Below are 25,248 nucleotides of genomic sequence, written 5' to 3' on the forward strand. Positions count from 1 at the left end.
GAGCGGAGGCTTGCAGCCCCACGTGTGTGTTTGAGTCCTGCTCTTGTATGTAATCTCCCGGAGACTGACTTAAGGTAGAAGGTATCATACTCCTTACTACAGGGTTTGCTGGAATTTCCATCAAAACAATATTGCTAAATAAATAAATAAATAATATTGCAGTGGTTTAAAAAAAAAGTAATTTGTCTATTCAGATTTGGATTACATCACTGGTTATGTGTTTTTCTAATTGTGACTAGATTGGGCAACACATTTTTGTAATGTCTACGGATGTGTGTGTTGTGTGCCCAAGTGGAGATACACATGTGATGGTATTACATGACCATACACACAGGTATATAAAGCCATTTTAATGTTCTACTGGTTGTTACATAGTCTGTACTGCTTCCTGGGGGCAAGGCCTTCACAAAACTCTCCAGGATGTGGAAACTAATCAGAAACCTATGCAGCTACATCTCTCCTGTTGTGTGAAACAAAGTGGTAGGTTCTTCGTGGATTTGACTAATATAATCAGTAAATCACAAAAAAGCAAAAATGGAGCCTGGCACCACACTCAGGTTTTTTCTCTTTGAAAAGTGGGTACTTGGGCCCACACTTCCCCACTCAGTTTTCCTCAGTGGTGTGCATTAATGCAGTGGGCACATGCGAGGGCTGAACATGCTCGGACTCCGAGCATTTCAAAAAGAGGAAAGCATTGGATGTCCAGAGCCAATCATCTTTGGCATGAGCTTGAATAAGACAAATTTCCTCCAGTGATTCTCTTCAGAGTAATGACCCAAGCACATAACTGATTTTTCGCATTTACCATTACTTCTTGCTAAAAGGAGAAAAATGCATATTATGAGTGAATGATAACTAAGGAAAACTACTTTTTTGACCCCTCTGTAAGTTTAACATTTCTAACAGTATTCTCAGTCCTGTGTGTTAATCCAGTTACAAGAGGTAATCCTTTTACTAGCTCTTGCTTCATTCAAGTAGAAGTATAAACTACTTGTCCTGCTGGCCTGGCTTGCAATTGTCAAAGCTATCAAGTAAATGTAAATTAAATAAGTGTGCCCTTTAGAAGTAAGGAGTGGCACTTCATTGTAAGAGATGACGTTTCTCGCAATGCCAGCCTCACCATCAAGCATAATGAACAAAAGTCTCCACATCAGTTATATAAGCAACTGAACCGAATCATTCCAACACAAAGGGACTTTGTAATGCCATTCCCATTCCTGACAGCCTTTGCCTTTTGCATTCTGCATCAGAAGCAGTACAGAGAGCTGTGGTCTCCCTTTCCACATTCACTTCCAAGAGTTGATGGCAGAATAGCACCAAAACGCACATGGGCAGCACCCAGCCAGGTCCCCAGCCCCAGACTCCTATTGCCTTTCCTTGGGAGGGGGTTGGGCCACCCTCCCTGCAGGCCTCTCTTCTGGCTGGAAGGACAATGGCTTCTGGGTGGTCTGGAGTGCTGTTTGCTCATAACCATGCCCCCCACGCACCCCCCAGTCCTTTGAAAATTCCCTTTTGGAGCCTAACTTCCCTCTCTTCTGTTGTGTTTCGTAACAAAGTGATTTGCGCCATGTGGATTGGGTGAAGTCATATCTGAACATTTGGAGTGAGCTTCAAGCATACATCAAGGAGCACCACACCACAGGCCTCACTTGGAGCAAAACAGTAAGTACCAGGTCCTCTTCCACATGCTAGCCAAGGCTGAAAAACTACGCATTGCGATCCGGATACCCTGTGGCCTACTGATGTCACACCTTAGAATGTACCTCCAGGTAAGCAGAAGATAAGACATACCGCCTTTCCAATGAAAAAATAATAAAAATAAATCTTTTTTTTTAAAAAAAAAAAAGACATACATGTAGAAATCCCTTATGGAAATACCATTTGTCATAGGGAAATCCGGGAACCAGCTGTGTGACGTACGGAAACACTGATTGTCTCTGGTAGGAGCACAGTGAGACATTCCACGGCCTTTAAAACTAACACAGCCAGTGAATACATGGAAAATGATTTGCCAGTTAATAACTGGTCATCACAGAGTGTGTAGGCTAAAAATTCGTGAGGTTAAGTTGTCACTTGGGATGCCACATTCCATCTCCAAACGACTGCTCTGAGTCCAGGTCCTACCCCTCCCACCCAGCTTCCTGCTAGTAAGCAAACTGGTGATGACTATAGGTGATGGCTTAAGCCTGTGGATCTCAGACACCCACCTAGAAGACCCAGATGGTGTCTGGACTCTTGGCTTTAGACCCAGCTGTTTTGGGTACTTCGGAAATGAACTAGCAGATTGAAGATCTCTCCTTCCCCTATCTCTTCTCTCTCTCTCCCTCCCTTTCTCTCTCTCTCTCTCTCTCTCTGCCCTTCAAATAAAATTCGGTGTGATAACAAGGACAACAGGAAAGCTTGGAAATGGTTGTAATTTTTAGGCGGTGGAATTACAAATAAAATCGCCTTATAAGTGTGTGTGACAGTTGTTCACATACTGGTTTTTGAATACCTAGACAATCCCACTTTGATTGGCATCTGAGCAAGAGGGTAAAAGCACAGCCCATGTCTGCACTCACTCCAGTTCCCGTGTGTGATGCTGGTCTGGGCTTTGCCTCTTCTCCAGCCTGTGTCTCGTGTGTGTGCCCACATGTCAGCCTGCACCCCAGACATCCCCTCATTGCTGTAGCATCCTGATTCCATACCATTCTTATGTCAGCCCACATGAAACTGTGGTTGTCTCAAAGGCTGCCGAACTCATAGTTCTTAGCTGAGCCTCCACTGTGACATCCTGAACCAGGCTGAGTGCCCTGTGGAAGGCCACCCTGCCCTTTCTCTGTGGCTTAGCTTAAACATCACCACTTAGGGAAACTTCCACTCCATAAACTCCCCATGTGGGTTTGGTGACTGTCCTTTGTGACTCCAATGTGTCTTGACTGTTCCTCCGCTGTAACATTCAGCCTATGAGATTGTAATTTTGAGGACTCCCACCAGATTACAAGCTCATCTCTGTTTTGAGCCTGTCATATAATGTCTGACCTGGAGTGAGCATGCAGTGGATGACAGATTCAACTGCATGCTGGCTCTTCCCTAATTGTTTTGGGTCTATGCTTGCTTCCCATGGAAACTCTCCCAACACCTTTAGGTAATTGATGGTCTGATGGAGTAAAGTTGAGGAAATGAAGGGACATCCTTGTGAATTCCATCCTTTGTCATGGTAATTGTTGAATATTGGTAACAACATCATATATTAAGAATAAGGCAGAGTCTGGAACTTTCCTAAGGAATGTGAAACTTGAACATTTGTACCCCAACACTTGTTCAAGTGGTGGCAAGGACTTGAGACTGATGCCTCCTTCTGTTGTCAGCTTCGCTTCTTGTCTCAGTGGCTCTGAAATAAACAGTACAAGATACGACTTAGTTGATTCATTATTTTCCTCTGCCCACAAGACTGTGTTTTAGGGAAAACAATTCAGACACATTCAAAGGGTTTTAATAAGCCAGGGCATGTGGATATAGTGAGCATTTATGGAGCCTAATTGAAATTATTTTCAGCCATTTCTAAGGAGATACTATTTTGTTCTAGATTAATGTGTCATGGAGGGGAATTGTTACGTCTTTGCCTTGGAGATGAGCCAAACTTCAAGAATAGTGCCCTTGGAATCAGGAGTCCTTGGGTCTATTTTTATCTCATGGCAGACATGTCAGAAACAATGTCAGCAAATGCTAGCCTGTTAATGTAATGGTTCCCATGGAACATTAGGTTGAAATTGTCTGAATACCTTTAATGCAATATACAAGCTGAGTAATTGTGTTTATGAATATAAAAGAGAAGAATTAATTGTAAAAAAAAAAAAACCACATTAGCTTGCCTTTATTTGAGTGAATGCTTGTTTCATTATGTTCACCAGAAATGCAGCCTTTGAAAAAGCAATGACTTTCAAACTTCTGTTTGAAAGAAATAGAAATACATTTTATATGCAACCACACTCATGACACTGAAACCAGTTTTACAACAGTGTAGTTGCATTCAGTTATATATTTTTTTTGTAATTTTATATCATTTTAATAAAATCCTGGCAGACTCGCTAAATTGATTTCATGGTCCCCTAATAGATCACAACCTACATAATGACAGACATGTTATAAAATATAAGTATTTTATTTGTAACAATATATAAATGGTCTGTAGAGCATGCATTGAGTGTTATAGGTTGCCACGATAGGAATGATAGCTCTTACTTATTAAGCATATGATATGCTGGGCCCAGCACAGTAGCCTAGTGGCTAGGGTCCTCGCCTTGCACGTGTCAGGATCCCATGTGGTCGCTAATTCTGGTCCCAGCGGCCCCGCTTCCCATCCAGCTCCCTGCTTGTGACCTGGGAAAGTAATCGAGGCTGGCCCAAGGCCTTGGGATCCTGAGCCCTCATGGGGGACCCGGAGGAGGTTCCAGGCTCCTGGCTTTGGATCAGCTCAGCTCCAGCCATTGCAGCCGCTTGGGCAGTGAATCGGAGGATGGAGTGTCTTCCTCTCTGTCTCTCCTCTTCTCTGTGTGTCTGACTTTCCAATAAAAAATGAATAAATCTTTAGGAAAAAAAAAATGACATACCACGGAAAATGCTCCCAGTGGTTAAAGCAGTGCACCTGCTTCACTTCTTTAATGGCAGAGTAAGTAATAAAGTCGTGGTCAGCTCTCACAAGTGGAGGAAGTAACCCTTTTGTTTTGTGATGAAGACGGGGCATCCCGCGTGGGAACGCTGAGGTTCAACTTCCAGCTCTGCCTCCTGGCTTGGAATTCCTGCCAGCACAGACCCAGGAAGCCCGTGCTGATGGCTCAAGTACTTGTGTGCCTAGCACCCACACGAGAAACGTGGGTTGCAGTCCCAGCTCCCAGTCCTAACCCTGGTGCAGCTTCCACTGTAAGCACCTGGAAACTGAATGGTGTATAAGAATATTGTCTGTCTCTGTTTCTCAAATACGTAAGCTTTTTAAAAAGGATTGGAAAGCGATGAATAATTTCTATAAGGAAACGTTGGTTCAGAATTCTCGTAATATGGATAAGATCTTTGGGCAAGGTTTCAGACATGTACATAGAGACACCTCTGATAGTTCAGTCTTTTTCTAAAATTTGAGAGGAAAAGCTACTTAAAATTATAAAAATTATACTTTCGAATGTTTTAATTGAATTTGTATTTTAAATTACTAAAGCTATTTAAAGATTCCAGAGCATAATCAAGACTAGCATAAATCCAGCTGATGCCTCCTGACTGGAATAACGTCTCAGCCCATCAGCAAAAGTGATGAGCAGTGATTGGAGCTGGGATCCTGGCCTTCTTAGAAAGAAAAAGGGGGCGGTTGGAATTACCTGATCAGATAGCCTGTGGGAAGAAGAAGTGAGCATGACCCTTTCATTTGCTTACCCATTGATCACAACCGTATTCACATAGGTGTTTGTAAAGGGTTGGAAAGGAATGCCGAAAGACACACTTGTGTCCATGGATGCCATTAGGACTAAAGGTTGTAAAACCCTATCCCATCTGAACAGACCCTGTCCAGGTACCACTACAAGCACCAAAAAAAAAAAAAAAAAAAAACAGCACTCAAGGAATCTTCTTTCCATTTTCAAATGGAATTTTGAGATTGTTCCTGGGAGGGCCCAGGTGACTGCTGTTAGGGCCCTGGGCTTCCTATGTATCCCTAGGGAGTTATTGCTTCCCCTTCTGAGCCAGAAGTTGGAACCCAGCCGGGCCAGCACCGTGCGTCCCAGCTTCGCCCCCACACCACAGCTGTGCTGGCAACTGTCGCTGCTCCCCTATCCAGTTGTCACCGGGGAATGTGAGACTCTGAGGCCAGGAATTGTTCTGGACAGCACCTGTGAGGCTTGGGGTGGGACAGGGGGAGCGCTCCTGGCACGAGGAAGCAACTGGAACATTTTCTGTCTGGAATTTCTCCTGGTGTTTTCTGGGGTCCTTGGAGCTGTTCATTTCACTGAGCTTTCTGTCCATGGGAAGGCAAGGGTGCCTGGAAGGGAGCCTGCTGGTGGATTTCCAGTCCATGTCATTCTCAAGGACTAAGAGCTGTGTCCCATCTGCACCCTTTGCTAAGTTTCGAATGCTGCCTGCTGGGTGATGGATCTCCTGGTACGGCCCCTTGGAGGCACTGTTACCCATCCTCCATAGGTGGTCAGATTTGTAATGTTTGTTGGCCGCGCCTCCAAGTCAGATAAGCTACAAGGCTGGAGGCCCAGTGTTTACACTTGGAATGAGTAACAAATTGTTGTGGATTTTATTTTTTTCTGTTAATTGTCCAGATTAACCTTTAAACTGTTACCCTGTTCTATGAGGATCAGGGCAGGAAAATGATTAAATGGGATTATTTTAACTGTGTTCTGTCCAGCTGGTCAATGTATTCTGTCCTTTCATGTATGGAAATATTTCAAAAGCTACACAGAAAATGGAAATACAAATAAGTTTCTTTTGATGTAAAAAGTTATTGAAACCCATGCATCTAGGAGTCTTCATGGAAAATGTATAAAATGAAAAACGGCATAGGTTTTATTTCTGTGCAGCAAAAATGAGCTTATCTTTTAACTCCATTTTCCAGACACATTTTGGAGTTTCCCTGTATATCTGAATTATCTTAGTTTTGGGAACAAAAAGGGTATAATTGTTTACAGAATGAAAAAAAAAAGTAGAAGGGCATTGTAGGGTAGCAAGCTAATCCTCCACCTGCAGTGCCAGCATCCTACACAGTCACTGGTTTAAGTCCCAGCCACTCCATTTCCAATCTAGCTCCCTGCTTATTGCCTGGGAAAGCAGTGCAAGATGACCCAGGCCATTTGGCACCTGCATCCACATGTGAGACCTGAAAGAAGTTTTTGGCTCCCAGCTTTGGACCAGCCCAGCTTTGGACCAGCCCAGCTATGGCCATCTCAACCATTTGAGAAGTGATCAGGAGATGGAAACACACACATACACACATATACACTCTCTCTCTCTCACTTTCAAGTAAAATAAGTAAATCTTTCAAAAAAAGATAAAACTGCACATTGCTGGATTTATATGGAATCTTACAATATGATGATGATGTTATCATTTTTTTTTTCAATTGGAAAAAACAGATCAGATGTATAGGGAGGAGGAGAGACAGAGTGAAACTCTTCCTTCCACTGGTTCACTCCTCAAGTGCCTGCAACAGCTGGAGCTGAGATGACCCAAAGCCGGCAGCCAGGAGTTTCTTCCGGGTCTCCCATGTGGGTGCAGGGTCCCAAGGCTTTGGGCTGTCCTCTACTGCTTTACCCAGCCACAAGGAAGGAGCTGGATGGATGGGAAGTGAAACAGCTCATGATTCTGCAGATCCTTTTAGAACATTGGGAAGTTGTAGTTGAAGCGGGGGACTGGGCCAAAAGTGCTCCTCACTTAGCTCACATTTCCAGAACCTGGAAATCCAAGGTTAGGTCGTCCCATCTTCTCAGCTGTGCCACTGCATGGCAGGTGGGTTCAAGGCGGGAGTATATAGAAAAGAAGTACCACCTGGTGAGACAGGAAGCCAGAGGGATGGAGGACTCCAGCTTGCTTTTTATAACCACGGTGTGTGGGGAGGGGAGTGCTTCCCTACAAGAGACCAGCACTCACACCTGCCAAGAGCGCCAACCCCAGTGAGCTCATTACCTCACACTAGGACCTCTCTTTAAGGTTTCACCACCCCAGCACCGTCCCACTGAGGACCAAACTTCTGGCACGTGAACCTTGGGGGACACACTCAAACCATACCCAAACCTCAGCAGGTGCCTTGAGAGAGACCTCAAGTGAACACAGGCAGCGTTGCGTTCTTATTCATCACAGGGGGCCACCTGCTTGGCCTCTGCCCTATTTCCTCAGACAGGGCCTTTCTGGATCACTGTAATAGCCTAGTGGCTTTCTCCATGATTAAGGGCAGTGATCAATCAAGTCTGTGGCCCACCCTTTCCAGAATAGTAAGGAATGCAATTCCTACCCATTGGCTTACTCCCCAAACACTCACCGTGACCAGGATCTAGAACTGAGAATTCCTTGCAGTTCTCTACATAAGCCATCTCTGGGTATCCACTGGCCGGAAGTTGGGGTTAGGAGCCAGAGCCAGAAATCCAACCCAAAGTACTTTGATGTGGGATGCAGCTGTCTTCACTTCTGGACTCAACCCCTGCTGCAACTCTGTTCTTAAAGGCGCATTTTATCTTTTCAAATAGCCAGCTTGTTTAGAAGACTCCCACCAAAAAGCCATCAAATTAAGATATCTTTCCAGTCCTAGAGAACAGAATATGAAGGTGTGAGTAACTATTTGGTGTGTATGATTCTGAAAATACAGCTGGAGACATTTTCTCAAGTGGCAGCTGTTTCACTACACGGGCCTGTGACTGGTTAGTGGTGTTTGAGAGATAGGCCCATAGGTTCTGGTGCCATCACAGGCAGATTCGTGTTCATTTATTCCTTGTAGTGGCAGTGCCCGTGGCCTTGCTCCTAGAATCCCTTTCCTCTTGCTTCCTGTGTCAAATCCTATCCAGGCCCCAAGTCTCTTTACAAAATCGGCTCACAGGAGCTTCTCTGTTCTCTCCTGGTCACATGTCCTGCCCCAAGCCAGACCACCCTTTTCCTCCACAGCGGCTGCCTCGGTGGCACTACTGACATGACCTACAACCCCTTCTACCTTATTCACTCCACTCTGTGGAGCCTTTATGCTGGGCCTGGGCCTCTTGGGAGCCCTGTGTAACAGGTGATGGCCACAGGATGTGAAATGGCCGAGGAAGAGAGCCGTATCGGGTCCTGGTAATAGAGAAACAAGGAATATCTTCTTCATGACAGTTCTATAACATCTACACAAAGAAGAGATGACATCTGAATCAAGCCCTGAGAGATAGGCAAGGGTTTTCCAGGACAGAAAATGGGGCACCAGTCTTCTAAACAGAGGTCTGGCCTGAGTGACGGCTGAGAGCAGGAGAGCCAAGCTCCTGTCATGTCTGGGAACAACAGAGCATCTGCCATCTGCTCTGAAGCCGGGAGCGTGTTGGAAACAGGGTCCCTGTGCCACGCAGTGGCAGCCGGTGCAGGGCCCTGGAAACAGATAACATCCATAGGCACTCATTGCATGAAACACGTCTGGCTGTGGCCTTCACAGTGAAACTTGCAAAGTGCCATTCCATTACTTGTCGATCCTGCCGCTTGTGCAAGCCACGTGAAAGCTACGTCTTGATGATGTGAATGGCAACACATCATGCACTTCAGTAGCACCTGCTCTGTGCTTCCTCCTGCCTCCCTGCTACCTCTGTTGGCAGAATCTCAGGAGATAGTAGCTGATGTTACATTAGGCGGGAAAAGAAATTTATTTAAGGTGGGTGTGATGGGGTAAGCATTTAGTACAGTGGATAAGATGCCAACTGTCCAATACCTGAGTCCCCGTTCCCTTTCTTTGTGGAGGGGTTGAAAGGTAAGGGAGGGGTTCCAGACCAAATCACCTTCAAAATGGGCAACACTTGGTTCACAGTCTGAGAGCCGACCTCCTCCCTCTTCAGACATGCAGGCATACGAACAGCAGAATCCTCAGGAAGATCCAAGACCCCATGGTATGACTCAATAAGTACAGGGCTGGGCCGCCCTTCCTTTTGCTCTCCTCCCCACATGCCTATTGCTGCAAAATTGTTTAATAGCCAAATGCCACTCAGGCCCGACATGTAGCAACCAGTCATCTCCAATATCCCTGACTCCCTTGCCACCCCGGAACTGGAAGCAGAGGTGAACAGGAAAGGCCACCTGCTAATAGGAGAAGCCCGGCTCTTCCCCTACAGACATGGGAATGGTAAGAAAGCTGGACCCTGGGGGTTGGGAGGCCTGCTATGCTGATGCCAGCTTCCTGCTAAAGCACACTCTGACAGGCAGCAGATAATGGCCAAGGTCAGTGGGTGCCCACCACCCAGGGGAGCAGGAGACCTGGACTGAGTTCCTACTCCTGGCTTTGCCCTGGCCTGACTCTGGGCATGGTGGGCTTTGGGGGAGTAAACCAGGAGGTTGGAACTGTGTCTGACATTAATTTGGAAATAAATTAATTTAAGGAAGAGAAAGGAAAAGAAAGCAAGGAAGAGAGAGAGGAAGGAAGGAAGGAAGGAAGGAAGGAAGGAAGGAAGGAAGGAAGGAAGGAAGGAAGGAAGGAAGGAAGGAGAGAGAGAGAAAGGAAGAAAGAAAGAAAAAGAAAAGGAAAAGAAAAGCAGGCGAGATGAAACGGTGCACATTATCTTCTAAAAGACAAACAAATCCTTCCTAAAAGGGAACACCAGACAAACCCTGGCTGCAATTTATGGCTCCAGTTTGCACCCTTGACACAAACTGAGTTAATCCCAGTCCCTTCCTTGGGTCTGAGCCCCGGGTGACCCTGCTTGTGGATGTTGGAGCTGAACCAGACCCAGACCTTACCCTGTCCTAGCGTGCCTCCACTAGACAGCTCTGGAGGTGTGGGGGCTCCTTTCTCCTTGCTGAAATTTGTTCTTAATGAGATATCACATGGGCATAGTGTCGTCTATAAATAATCCCTATAACAGCTGTTCTTTTGCCTTAACCTCAGCCCAACTTCTGCTACATACCAAGTATGGATAATTTGAAAAAGTACAAGTTTCTTTGTAACCCTAAAGTCTGCAAAAAAAAAAAAAAAAAAAAGAAAAGAAAAAAGAAAAAAAAAACCTGGAATTCAAATTCAGTGATAGTTGGGCCTCTGGCTCTGCTGGCCGAAAGGAGTCGCCTTCTAGCTAATTTAAGCCACATGTCACTCTTGGGCTATACAGCACTACTACCTCCCCAGCTTGCGAGATGAGTAAACTCTGCTATCTTTTAACCCTGGAAAGTTTTCCCATGGAGACTTTTTTATCTCTCCTTGTTTTCTCTTAAGAAGAAATAGTAATTTTCTAGCTGCCAGTGCTGGCAGATGAGCAGAAAAGAAATCTGCAAATTCCAAATTGGGTCCAGACATCAGTAATCAAGCCATGTCAAACTAATCATTCTAACTATTTATCAAGACACTGTATGTAAAATATCTGGCTCACTTGAGCAAATCAGAGTGTGTTCAGGGCATTCAGGAGTCTGCGCTAAGAGCTTCCTCTTCCTTCTTCAGAAATGTCTGCGTTGGGCAAGTAGAAAGCGCCATATGTTTTCTGTAGAGTCACATCCAGATTATGAACTTGAAAAAGTTGATGAACTTAAAAGATACACTTATTTGGGTGCAAAAAAATTTAATAAATCCATGTAGTTTTTTTTCATAATATGCATTTTCATGAAGCTTTGAAGACTCCCACAGGTGTAATTTCAACTTTTTACACTCAAATAAACATATCTTTTTTTTTTTTTTAAGATTTGCTTATTTTTATGTGAGAGGCAGATTTTAAAGAGAGAGGAGAGACTCTCCGAATGACTGCCAGGGTCAGAGCTCAGCTGTTCTGGAGCCAGGAGTCAGGAGCTTCTTCCAGGCCTCCCACATAGGCGAAGGGCCCAAGGAACTGAGTCATCCTCCACTACTTTTCCCAGGCCGTAGACAGAGACCTGGTATGGAAGTGGAGCATCTGGGACTCCAATCAGCACCCATGTGGGATGGCGGTGCTGCAGGCAGAGGATTAGCTTGATAATCCACTGTGCTGACCACGAGGGCTTACCTTTCAATTCCGTGTTTCCATAAACGTTTTGAAGTACTCTCATAAATCCAGAACATGACAAGTTGAAAAACACTGAGTTACCAACTGAAAGATCCTAACGGAAACTGGTGTGTGTCAGTCTCAAGCTGCTTTCCCACATGCATTTTGCTAAAACTGCTTTTGTTTTGGTCTGTTCTTCGCCGGCTGCAGCTCGCACTCACACGAGCCATCAGAGGCAGAAGCCATGGGAGGGCAGAAGGGATGCAGAGAATGAAATCATCAAAAAATCATCGATCAGAGCATGAGATTAGGATTTTGTATCTTGGGTTATTTTTTAAGATTTATTTTATTTATTTGAAAAGTAGAGTTACAAAAAGAAAAAGAGGGAGATGGGGGTGGGGGACAGATACTGGAGATCTGTCATTGTCTGATTCACTCTCCAGATGGTCACAATAAACTGGAGTTGAGCAGGACTAAAGCCAGGAGACAGGACTTTAACTGGGTTTTCCACGTGAGTTCAAGGGCCCAAACATTTGGATCATCTTCCACTGTTTTCCCAGGTGCCATTGGCCGGGAGCTGAAATGGAAGTGCCATGGCACCCATATAGGATAATGGCATTGAACGTGTTGGTTTAACTCACTAGACCACAATGCAACTCATTTCTTGTTTTTAAATACTTTTTTAAAAAGCTTTTATGGCCCAGCACAATAACCTAGTGGCTAAAGTCCTCGCCTTGCACACACCAGGATACCATATGGGTGCCGGTTCTAATCCCGGCTGTTCCACTTCCCATCCAGCTCCCTGCGTGTGGCCTGGGAAAGCAGCAGAGGATGGCCCAAAGCCTTGGGATCCTGCACCCACGTGGAAGACTTGGAAGAAGCTCCTGGCTTAATATTCGTTCGGCTCCAGCCATTGCGGCCACGTGGGGAATGAATCAGCTGACAGAAGATCTTTCCTTCTGTCTCCCCCTCTCTGTATATCTAACTTTCCAATAAAAATAAATAAATGTTTGTAAAAAAAAATGCTTTAAGTTATTTATTTGAAAGGCAGAGACAGGCACTCATTTCCTCTCTTCTGATTCATTCTCCAAATTCCCACAACAGCCACAAGGGTTGAGCTGGGTCAAAACCAGAAGCCAGAAGTTCAATCCAAGTCTCCTATGGGGTAGCAGGGACTCAATTACTGATACCATCATCACTGTCCCCCCACCCCACCCCAGGTGATCTGGACTCAGGAGCAGAGCCGGGACTCAATTCCAGATGCTCTGCTACGGGGTGCAGAAACCCCAAGCACTCTTAACCACTAGACCAACCACCTGCCCCGAGAAATGACCACTCCCAACTCATTCATATCAAGGGATAAGAACGTTAGGGTCTTTACTTCTGAAGAAACTTGTTCAAAATGGGCCCTACATTTCCTTCCTACTCATGGACCCATCTTTTTCTTTCTACTGCATATGAGTGCTAATTGGGTTTTTTGGGAACTCTGGATTCCCAGCAGTGTTGTGTTTGCATAGATAAAACAGGAACTATTCCCCAAGTTGACTTCATAAAAACGATTAGCACACATACGCTTGAAGTATTACTCAAAAATATTACTAACAATTCTGCTTTCTTGGACAGGCCGCCAGAAACATTTTTGTTGGCAGAAGGAGCCTCAGAATTCTAAGAAATGATAAAAACAAGAGAATAGACACGAAAATCATAAATTCACTCTGGCTTGTAATTACATTGTATAGACTGGTCATCTAGCTAGCCATGGGTCCATACATTCCTTGGTTGTAGTTATTTTCTAAATGAAACTGATATTAGTATGAATGTAGAAATTGGCAAGTTCTTGTGGAAATGGACAGATTCAGAAATGTGTGATCTTGGGTTTTGTGTGTTGTAATTAGCAACCTCGTAACTATACGCATTTGTGGGATATAGTGTGATGCGCCAATACCTGTATACAGTACGTGACAACCACATCACTGCAATTAACATTCTCGTCTCGTCCTTTTTTTGTGGGTAAGGCCTCTCTTCTGCTTCTCAAAATCACACCAGCATGCTGGGAATCCGCTGTGCTGTGGAGCTCTCACTCTCCTCCTCCCCGTAGGTCACTGTCCTTTAGTTGACGTCCTCCGTGCCTCTCCCCACAAGCCTTCCCCATTTCTACTATTCAGTGTTTGCCATTCAGATCAACTTCCGTTTTCTGTTTCTGTAGATGAAATGCAACATGCAGTTTTTGTCTTTATGTCCCTGACTTATTTCACCTAACATAAGACCCTCTCGTTCCATCCATTTTGCCACAAATAATAGAATTTCATTTCATTTTGTGGCTGGTTACTATTCTGTTGTTTATATCTTCTTCTTTATTCATTCACCCATCAGTGAACACTTAGGTTGGTTCTGTATCTTGGCTACTATGAGCTGCGCCCCAGTGGACATGGGCATTTGGGTACCTCATACATTGATTTCATGTCCTATGGATAAACACCCGGACGTGGAGTTGCTGTATCACACATATGATAGCTCTATTTTTAGTCTTCTGAGGAATCCCTGTACTGCTCTCCCTCATGACTCCACTAATTTCCAATCCAGAGCACACTGTATGAGACCTCACTTTTCAAGCCTCCTTATCAGCACTTGCTAGCTTTTGCTTTTTCACAAATGGCCACTCCTGGGGTAAGAGGAAACCCTCACTGTAGATTTGCCTTTCCTCAATGGTTAGTGATATGAACATTCTAGAAATTCAATTGCATTGTCACTAATCAAAGCAAATCTTGCAGAAAACAAAAAGAACGTGATTTAACCATCAAAAAATATAGACCATACATTCCAGCTTTTTTAAAATTAAGATTTCTATTAACTTTTATTGGAAAGTCAGATTTACACAGAGAAGGAAAGTCCAAGATCCTCCGTCTGCTGATTCACTCCCCAAATGGCCTTAACAGTTGGAGCTGAGCTGAGCCGAAGCCAGGAGTCAGGAGCTGCTTCCAGGATTCCCACATGGGTGCAGGATCCCAAGGCCTTGGGCTATCCTCTGCTGCTTTTCCAAGCCACAAGCAGGGAGCTGGAAGGGAAGTGGAGCAGCCGGGACACAAACCGGCACCCATATGGGATCCCAGTGCATGCAAGGCAAGGACTTTAGCCACTAGGCTATCACACCAGTCCCACATTCTGTCTTTGAGAAGGATATTTTGCTGCTGGGAAGGCTGATTTGTGTGCAGGAAGGTGAGTGTTTAGTTGTGAAGCTGGTAATTCACTGTTTTAATCCCTCCCTCCTACTCTCATGCATGAGATGTGCCTACAAGGCCATTCAGAAAAAAAAATTAATAAACAGCATCTTATAAACAGTTGTCAAATGTTGTAAGTTCTTCTAGGTGTAACATGAAGATACAGGTCTATGTACTTGAACTGGCTTTGTGATTTTTAAATCACTTCCAAATTTTACAATTGGAGCACTTATAAGTTGTCACTGTGCCTAGAGCAACACTTCACAGGAAGCCAGGTGGCTCCTGTGCCAGGCTGGTTCGGAGGGGGAACAGCCAACAGAAGAAGCTGAGCCATCCATCTTTGCTCATCAGAGAGACGGGAGGGGTGGAGTGGCGGAAAGCCCACCCCCCACTGCATGTCAGCTGTCTCATTTTATGGCTTTATCTGCGGTCTCCACAGATAGGGGAAGACAGATGGCTCAGACTACCACTCTCACTAAGCTGGTTTTATGGAAGAAATCTCTTAACAAAAGCCCCATTGTGAGCAACATAATCTGATTGTTTCCAAAAAAAAGCTTGTCATGTGACATTTTCATTTTCTTGCTCTACTTTCTAAACTTTGGTAAAAGCTATAACCCAGGTAGAGGTTACCTGACCTATTCGGCAAGTTGGCGATGAATGTTGCTTGTAAATATTTCTCCCTTGCTCTCTCCTTTTTAGGATGGAGAGATCTAACCAAGCACACCTGATGGTGTGGCGGGCACCAGAACCACTGTAGCCTCTTCTCCGGCCCCGTGCCCTGCCCTCTCCAGGAGGCCCAGTCGTTCCCTGGGTGCTCCAGCACTCCTTATGTGTGACATGTGACACACATATCACACCGCCTCTGCACTCACCCTCCTGGAGGCCAAGGCCACAGATGTGCATCCCTTATATAAAATGACATGATATTTGCATGTAACCTCTTCATATCCCTCAGTGTCCGTTAAGTCATCTCTGGTTCTGATGCCTAATACGGTGGAAGTGCTCTGTGCATCGCTGTGGTGCTGTAGTTAATAACAGAATAATGGCAAGCGGGAATAGTCTGCATACACTGATCTTCTCAGTCCGTGATGAGTTGAAATAGGGAATGAGGAACCTGCACATTCCGGTTACACTTGTTTGTGTATTTGGTACCTTTATTAGATTAGACAGGACTTAAGGGGAGGGCTGAGACCCCCTCGGGATACCCACATCCCAGTGGGAGTGTCAAGGTGTGTCGGAGTGCAGATTCCAGCTTTGCTTCTGAGTCTAGCTTTCTGCTAACGAGCACCCTGGGAGGCAGCAAATGATGACGACTCATATGGGAAACCGGAACTAAATTCCTAACTCCTGGCTTCTGCAGGACCCAGCTCCCCAATTGAAGGCATTTGGGAAGGGAACCAACATTTGGGAGCCAGCTCATTCTCTTATCTGTGTCACTCTGATCACTCTTTCTGTCTGTATGTACCTCTAAAACGGGCTGTGGGCCTGTATCCTCGTTGTGTGGCTTGTTCCCAACAGGGTATCACTAGGAAAGCAATAGCTGAGTAGACTGACAGGTGAGTCCTACTTACTCAGTTCAGTTAGATTCTATGTAGATTGCAGCATCTGCTACCCCTTTGACTAGGCCTTAAAATCCTAGGAGTTGAAAGATGACAATTGAAAATTTTCAAACAACTATTTGCCTGGGCAGAATTTCAGGAAATTATAGACTGGAAGCCTTCTTATAGTCAAGTTTTCAACCCAAATAGTTACATTTCACTTTTTGTTTGTGTCTCCAAGACATGAAACTTCTGCCCTTAGTCCTGTTCTCTAAAAACTCAACCAAATGGATAATTTGATGTATTTTTTTTGCCTTATTTAGATCCAAATGTGCACTGGATAATTAAGGCAAGAGTGTCGGTGGTAAGGATAAGGGAGTGAAAGTAGATTGTTAATTATATAAGTCATCGCTACCAACAAAACAAGGTGGATAGGCCATCAAGAAATGAAGTCATCTCTCGTTCAGAAAAAATAGATTTCATTTCTAGAGTAATAAGATGATTAGGAGTCACTCCAAAAAGTAACATTTAATGAAAACTAATGTCAGTAAACATTACCATAGAATTGTATTGCGTATAATGCGGTTATATATTATATGCAGCATATATAACCAAAACCTGACAAGCCTTCCACACACTGCATACAATGGCTTCATTATTTTATAGCTACAGTTCACATATTTAAAAACAGAGGAAGCAGCTGTTCCCCAAAGAGTTGAAATTAATTTAGAGAAGGGGATTTGCAGTACATTAACTTTTTAAAAAGTCTTTGTGCCCTCCCCAAAAGTATATAGCCAAACATCTGCTCTCCAAATTAATCTTCATAGAGCTTACGAGCAGCGTGTTTAGGTTTTGTGCTGTGTTCTTGCAGCACAAGTGAAACTCGCACCCTGAAAATGGCTGTTTGGGATCGCAGATGAGCTAAATGTGCCATATTTTAAGTTGAAAGCCACTGTTACACAACTTTAACAGAGGTCAGAGGCTCTAGAGCACTTAAGAAACGCACTTTATCAACAAATAGTGGGTTTTTTTTTTAAGTTTGTTTATTTGAAAGGCAGGGGTGGGGGCAAATCTTCCATTTGCTGGTTCATTCCACAGTTGCCTGTTATAGCTCAGGCTGGGCCAGGCCAGAACCAAGAGCCAGGATTCCTGTTCAGGTCTCCCATGTGGGTGGCACAAACCCAAGTACTTGGACCATCAGTCCACTGCCTTTCTGACATAGTAACAGGAAGCGGAATCAGAAGCAGAGGTGGGATTTGAATGCGAAAAGTTACAAGCATCCCAAGCTACAACTTAACCCACTGTGCCACATGCTCAACCCTGGAGAAGCTTTGGAAAAGCATTTGGGTGTAGGTCATTGCCACTAAAGATCACACTCACTGCTATGCAAAATACCTGTTCAGCTTCCAGCTTCACTTCCTCTTCTAGGTGAGCTCGTGCTGGTCACGTGAGGTCATCACCACTGTAGAAACAAGAAAGCAGGAAATCGTGAGGTTAAAACACATCACAGCAGAATACACTGAGAGAAGACTCGGGGAAGAACCAGATAGGCGAGGTCTCACATTCGATGCCTTTGTGCTATGCACAATGCACGTGACGGTGGAGCCAGCAGCCTCCGATCAGGACAGTGAGTGCTTTGTGCAGGCTGGCGTGGCACTTTGCTTAAAGTTTCTGTGTGAAGCAGTGGGGCGAGGACTCCAATCGGTATGATTGCATGCAGGCTTCTGAGGCACGCACTACTGGTTTGGACACTCTTCTTGGCCCTCATTGCTGTGCCTGCCTGAAACGCGTGCCCTTCTGTGAGCACTCCTGCAGCTCTACATGATGCTCGGGTATCATGGGAACAGGGCACATCTGCCCTCCATGCTATACCCTCTCCTCTGCCCTCCACTCTTCCACAGGCTCCAAGGCTCCAGCACTGGTGGAAAAGCACGATGCAGTGGCTCACTCAAGGGGCCGCTGAGATAAAGCTTGGATCTGATGTTCTTGGTCCCATCCAGGCTGGACTGCCTCACAGGGCACTTGTCTTAAGAAGGAAATCATGCTGAGGGATTCCCAGGAGAGGGGCCAGGACCCTCCCACACCTCAGAACAGCAAAAGCACCAGATACAGAGCCAGGGAATGTAAGTACCCTGTATGGGCACCAGTGAGTACTTAAGAAAGAAATACTTCACAGCCCAGTTTTCACAGCCGCAGCACCAAGTTGCAACAAAAGCAGCATCAAACAGTGCTGTGGCACAGGAGGTCAAGCTGCTGCTTGCAATACTAGCATCACATATAGTACCACTGGTTTGGGAACCGGCTGCTTTATTTCCAATCCAGCTTCCTGCTCATGCAGCTGAGAAAACAGCAGAAAATGGCTCAAGCACTTTGAGCCTCTGCTACTCATAAGGAAGATGCAGATTGAGTTCCAGGCTTTTCCCTGGTCCAAACCCTAACCATGGCAACCATTTGGGAAGTGAGCCAGGAGATAAAAGACCTCTCTCTCCCTCTCCTCTCGCTCTTTCTCTGCAAACTTGTCATCCCTAAACTTGTCTTTCAAACAAATCGATACAATCCAGGTTTTGACACTGCTGAAGTGCCACTGTCCACAACCAAGGTGCCTGCTGCCCCCGTAAGCCATAGGAGCTAGGTCAGCTACTAGAGGAAGAGAGGGAGTCCATGAGAATCAATGGAGATCATCCAAGCCAGTCTATTGTACCTCTCCCATTACTTTAGTCATGCATACTCTAGCCAGAGGCACAAGAGCAAGTCTACACATGTGTAGAGGCAGCCCAGACTTCTAGATCTTTAATTTGACCAGTGGCTGTTTTTAAGTAGAGGAGAGGGGGTGTGGGGAGATGGGAGGAGGCAGGCTTCTGGCACACCTGCTAAGATTCTGCTTGGGATGCTCCTATCCCATATTGGAGTCATAGGTACACTCCTGATCCCTTCCTAGTATGCACACCCTGGGAGGCAGCAGGTGGTTGCTCAAGTAGTTAGAATCTTGCCATCCACATGGGAAACTTATATTGACTGTTAGGCTCTCAGCATTGGGCTGTCCCAGCACTGGCTATTGTGAGCATCTGGGGAGAGAAGCTTCAGATAGGAGATTTCTCTGTGTGTTTCTCAAATTAAATTTATAAATATTTCTTAAAGTCTGGACACAGCACAAAAAGATTTTAGAGTCAAGCAGAAATTAGAATTAGACCACCGCCCACTAGCTGGTCATTGAGAGCTAAGTTTGAACAGTCTGATCTGCTAAGGATGTGTTTCAGGACTTGCCTGAGTCATGGGCTTGTAATGATCAAGGTTAACCTCAGCACACAGGATACAGCAGTCATACCCAAACTTGCCACCCTGAAGTCACCAAGGGAGACTCAGAAAAGTTACAGATGTCTCATCATAATACCACCACCACCACCCCCCCCCCCGAGAGTATTTGTAAGCTGGCCTAGGATTGGACATTTTCAGCAGATCCCTACATGCTTCTGGTGTTCAGATGAGTTGGGGAGCCCCTGGCATTGAACCCGTCATAAATACACTTAGTAGATATCTGTTGATAGAATGAAAATAATGGGTGCCTAGCACCCAGGCTGGACCTACTGCCCAGCTCGTCTCCCTGCTAGTGTTCTGCTTCTCATTGGGGTGTCTGAAAATGTCAGATCAGGCTACGGTCATGGCCAGTGTGACTGCCTTCATGGCCAAGCCCACGTGAGAACACAGGTGCTTTCTTGTCCTACAGAAAGAGGAGAAGGGGTAGCAGTTACTGGGTGAGAGGCAGCCCACGGAGATCCAGTTTAGGGAAGCCCTGATCAGTTGGTTCCTAGGTCCCCTGCAGCAAAGTCCCTGAATGCTGATTATAAAGGAAGCTTGGAAACATGAGACTGGCACTCTGCCGGGGCTAGGGCTGACACGGGCATGATCCAGGATGGACAACGGATCAGCCCAAGGCCACATTTCAGCTGCCCCCAGGCTCCCTTATTTTTTGGCTTTCATTTCCAGCGTCCGTGGCAGTAAACCCTTTGTCTGGCGTTTCTGGTTCAGCTCTCTTAATATATCAGTGTTCCGAAAAGTTGATTATGGGACTTCTCAGTTTCAGGCTCCTTTCATGGTTCTTGGGGTCTGAATTCTGAGAGCAGCGGGACAAACAAAATGATTTGGCCTTAGGGACCGGTATTACCTCCCCTTCCCTCCAAATTGCTTTTGAGAATGGGAGCATCAACTCTTTATGTTACTACATACTTGGGAGGAAAGTAATTCTCAGACTTATTTGTTTGTTTGTGTGGATGTCTCCAACCAGAGGCTGGAATACTGTTTGCTGCACAAAGCATGTGTTATATAGTCTTCATGATTCAGAGCAAATTCTCAAATTTCAACCCAGTCACATAATAGAAAACATGTAAGATACTGAAGAGGATGTGTGAGGTTAGTCCGTTTTGAGAGCTGTGATGGAGTCAGGCTGGTTTAAAGAATAGAAAACCCTTGCAAATTATATCTTCAGGAGGTGAGAACTCCAACCAGCTGAGTTTTTAAGTCTTGCATTCAGAATAACAGAAGTCTTTTATTTTCACAAGTAATTCTACACTTCATAGGGATTATGTAAGTACTTTGAAATAGCGTGTTTTCTTTCTCAAGTGGCAGGTACTATACTACTGGACTTAAACTTCTGACGGTTGGGGGCAGGGAGGTATTTAGCGCAGCAGCCAGTTGCCTGTGGCCCCATAGCAGAAGTGTCCCAGCTCATCCCAGCTCTGGCTCCTGCCCCCAGCTTGAAACTAACAACAACCCTGGAAAGCAAAAGGTGGTAGCTTGCCCAGGGGACCTGGACTACATTCCCGGCTCTTGGCTTCCTTCTTCTAAGCCTGGAGCTGTCTCAGGCCTTTGGGAAGAAGGACAGCTGATGGGGAGCTTACTCCAGCTCCCCAATCAGGAACTTTTACACATTAATAACTTCTTGAGACACTTCGTAATACTGAGTTGCTTGTGAAAATAGGAATATGCTGTGTTGATTTATATTTGGCATTTATGTGGTATTTTACCTGTGTATCTGATACTTAAGACAGAGGAGCCTAAACCACGTCTCAACACTCTCAATGTTTCAACTTCCTGGTTTTCAAGTTGAATTAGCTTATAATTCCTTATCAAGAATTTACAGTTCTACACCTGGGTATAAAAATAAAGTACTAAGATTGGCATGGTAACATAGTAGACTAATCCTCCATGGGCGCTGGTTCGTGTCCCAACTATTCCACTGCCCAACCAGCTCCTTACTTTACATCCTGGGAAAGCAGCAGAGGATGGTCCAAGTCCTTGGGTCGCTACACCCACTTGGGAGACCCAGAGGAAGCTTCTGGCCCCTACCTTTGAGTCAGCTCAACTCTGGCTATTGCAACCATTTGGGGAGTGACCCAGTGGATGGAAGACCTTCTTTCTCTGTCTCTCCTTGTCTCTGTGTAGAACAATCTACCTTTCAAATAAAGATAAATACACCTTAAAAAAAAAAAAGTAAAGTGTCATTTTTCCCAAACTTGTTACCCACTTGTTCAAAGTTCTGTGCCAGGGTTATCTGTTCTAAACATTAACATAGTCCTTGTCTGGCCTGTCACCTTTTACTGCCATTTGAATTTAGACCTTCAGGTTGAAGACCAAGGGTGCACTTCACACAAGTCTAACTTTAAAGGCTTTAATTTCCCCAGGTTCACAGCCATCTGTCATACGGTCCTGGCCATGCCACACAGCCAGGTCACACACGGTGCTTGTCTTGGGGTCAGCTTGAGGCATGCATATTTGGAAAAATGACTTCCAGAGAGTCTTTAGCTGGGCCAAAAGGCTCATAATTATCTAATCACTGTTAACAATTTTTCACCTGTCTCACCATCGATCGCTCCAGTTTCCAGTGCCCCTAAAGAGTTTATCTTCTTGTCCATTGTGTTGCTTTGTTCTCATTATCAATTGCCCAGTTGCATTCCTATGCTGAGTCTTGGACATGACCTTGTGACCTGAGCTAAGTTAGCAGCAGAGCCCCCTGGCTGTGCAAATTCTGCCGGCAGTCCTGCTGTGGGTTCCCAGTACATAGATCCTCGGTCCTAGGAGGTCCCTGCACAGAACTAGGTTCTAGGCAGGGTTCCCATCTCAATGCCATTCTCTCCTTCACCTGCTGTCTCCCATAGGGTCCGGTCGCAACGACGACAACGTCTGCATTTTCTGTGCTGTCCTCGGGGCCTGGACTCCCCCCACCTCCTCCACCTCCACCTCCTCCAGGACCACCTCCACTTTTTGAAAATGAAGGCAGAAAAGAGGAGTCCTCACCATCACGCTCAGCTTTGTTTGCCCAGCTTAACCAGGGAGAAGCAATAACAAAAGGTGAACCGGTGGGGCCTGGAGGTTTCCTTGCTCCCTTAGGCTCCAGGACCCAGATCCTCCATCCCCTGCCAGTGCCAGGGACCACCACGATGAGGATCCTGAGCACCCTGGAAGGCGGCAGCTGCAGCATGGTTCCAGACAGCCAGCCTCGGTGGGCCATGTGGGCCAGAAAGACCTCAGGGAGTCTGAGTTCTCATTCAACCCCTGCTCTGCTTCATTGCCTCGGTTCCTGAGACCTGAGCACCACCTTCCACAGCCAAGGCATCAAGTTGGAGAGAGAAGCAGGGCAAGCACTCAGCTCTGTATACACATCACAGTGAACCGCCCATGTGCTCTCATGGCGAAGGGTTACTTCCCTTTTAATTTTACAATATTTAAACTTCATCAGGATCATGGAGCCAGCATTGTGGTGTAGCAAGTAAAGCCACTACCTGCAATGCCAGCATCCCGTATGAGCACTGGTTCAAGTCCTGGCTGTTCCACTTCCAGTCCAGCTCTCTGCTAATGTGCCAGGAAAAAGCTCCAGCTTTCAGCCTGGCCCTGCCTCACCCATTGCAGTCAGCTGGGGAGTGAACCAGTGGATGGGTGATTTTTCTCTCTCTCTAAACAGTAATATATATCATTGTGTCCAAAAAAAAAAAAAAGCTGTATACACAAGTAACAGGAATTTGATTGTAAGGTGCCTCTATTGAGCTGAGGTGGTGAGAACCCAAAATTCCAAATTTTTCTCTAACCCTCAGCTGCCTCCACTCTCTGCTCTGAAGGTCATATGCAAAGAAAGAATGGACTCCTGACTCGAAGTTTAATTCTGTATTCCAATATGCACTCACTGGGATGCGCTAACCTTTCTAGCTATGTGTGGCAAATGTTTTAGCCATGAGAGAAGCAAGTCGTTTGAACCTTCTGGGACAGATACTTTAGGATGCATTGAGATTTGGGATGTTTTGTTTTATTTTATGTACAGAATTTTTTGTCATTTTTAACTGCTTAAAGATTTTCCTAGAATTAAAACCAAAATGCTCACAGCGCTAGCCTGTTATGAAAATAGCCTCACCAAAAGTTCTCATGCTGTCTATATCATGTAGGCCCAACACAGTAGGGCCACAGCCCCAGGCGTGAACTGAAAAGAAACGTGTCCACATGCGTTACCCTTGCAGGGCTGCGGCATGTCACCGATGACCAGAAGACGTACAAGAATCCCAGCCTGCGCGCTCAAGGACAAACTCCGCCTCCAACCAAGAGCCACACCCCGAGCCCTACCTCGCCCAAGTCCCTTCCTGCTCAGAAACACTCTCCAGTGTTTGAGTTAGAAGGAAAGAAGTGGAGAGTGGTGAGTGCCGCCTGTCCCCCGCTGTCTGACACACGCCCTCTTATCAACGCAGCGCTGAGACATAAGCTTGGGAGTTCTTGGTGTCAGAGGCAAAACCCACCAGCTGGAGTTAGAAACCATGACATTTCTGAATGTGTCTGAAAACTTAATGTTGTCCACTCTTCATATGCATTCTTTATCATTTTAAGTGATTTTTCCTTGTGATATAATGCAAACGTGAAGTGTGCCAATGACCTTTTTTTTTTTAAATGTGCCAGCCAGTAGCACTGGTGCATCAGTGTACTATTGCTCCACCCACAGAGCCCCATCTCATCCTGCAGAACTGAACCTCAAGAGCCATTAGACAATAGCTTCTTACGCCCCAGAAATCCTCATGCTACTTGCTGTGAATTTCATTCTTTCCATTGGTTTATCAACACCAACAGATGGCAAGAGAAACCTGTAGAACCAGTGACTGTGCCCCATTCTGGTCTTCTATAGGATGCTTACTTAGTCAGCTCCACTCATGGAGGCAGAGACATATTCAACCATCACTTTCCCTGCTCCCCAAACCCATCAGGGCTAACTATTTATTCAGGACAAAGATACTGCCAGTGTGGATGAAAGCTGGGGTCCCCTGCCCATGCAGAGGCCCTCCCTAATGATTCAGGGCAAAATCCCTAAAAAGGTTGTTGTAGTCTGAAAATACTAGAGCTTAGGTCACCGCCATGACCCTTCCTTCCCCAACCTGTGTGTCTAACCCCTATGGGACATAGCAGATGGTGCTATAGATTCAAGTCCAGGTTCAACATCAGTGGCTCAGCAAACAGCTGCCATGCCCCTACTCCAGCCCCTAGCCATGAGCCAGGGTATAGACACCTGCTAGGAAGGTGCCCAGACCCACTGGTTCCATCTGCCCATTTACAGCCAAGGCAATAATAACAAAGGTAAAACCCGGGTTTCCTCTGCAAGGAGAGAGAAAGGATGTGTTAGACAAACAGGAAGCCCGCTGATGTTTTCTGTATATCCTCACATATAGGTGACATCTGCATGTGTTTTAATCGTAGGAGTACCAAGAAGACCGGAATGACCTGATGATTCCAGAGACGGAGCTGAAGCAAGTAGCTTACATCTTCAAATGCAGCAAATCCACTCTCCAGATGAAAGGGAAAATAAACTCCATTACAATCGGTAGGGCAGAACTCGGC

General features: G+C 45.5%; 1 protein-coding gene across 3 annotated transcripts in view; it reads left to right on the forward strand.

The window, feature by feature from the left end:
• Positions 1-25,248, forward strand: part of CAP2 (cyclase associated actin cytoskeleton regulatory protein 2) — a 131,107-nt gene that overhangs the window by 89,113 nt on the left and 16,746 nt on the right. For 2 of the 3 annotated variants that reach the window (XM_040967595.1, XM_040967597.1), the window contains 4 exons: positions 1,557-1,662; positions 22,539-22,731; positions 23,889-24,061; positions 25,108-25,231. In XM_040967595.1, the coding sequence (XP_040823529.1) occupies positions 1,557-1,662; positions 22,539-22,731; positions 23,889-24,061; positions 25,108-25,231 (596 nt within the window). The remainder of the gene's footprint in view (positions 1-1,556; positions 1,663-22,538; positions 22,732-23,888; positions 24,062-25,107; positions 25,232-25,248) is intronic. The other variant, XM_040967598.1, reaches the window with a different exon arrangement.

The sequence above is a fragment of the Ochotona curzoniae genome, unplaced genomic scaffold (assembly GCF_017591425.1).
Source record: "Ochotona curzoniae isolate NIBS_2020 unplaced genomic scaffold, NIBS_Ocur_1.0 scaffold_461, whole genome shotgun sequence".
In the NCBI taxonomy this organism is placed as follows: domain Eukaryota; kingdom Metazoa; phylum Chordata; class Mammalia; order Lagomorpha; family Ochotonidae; genus Ochotona; species Ochotona curzoniae.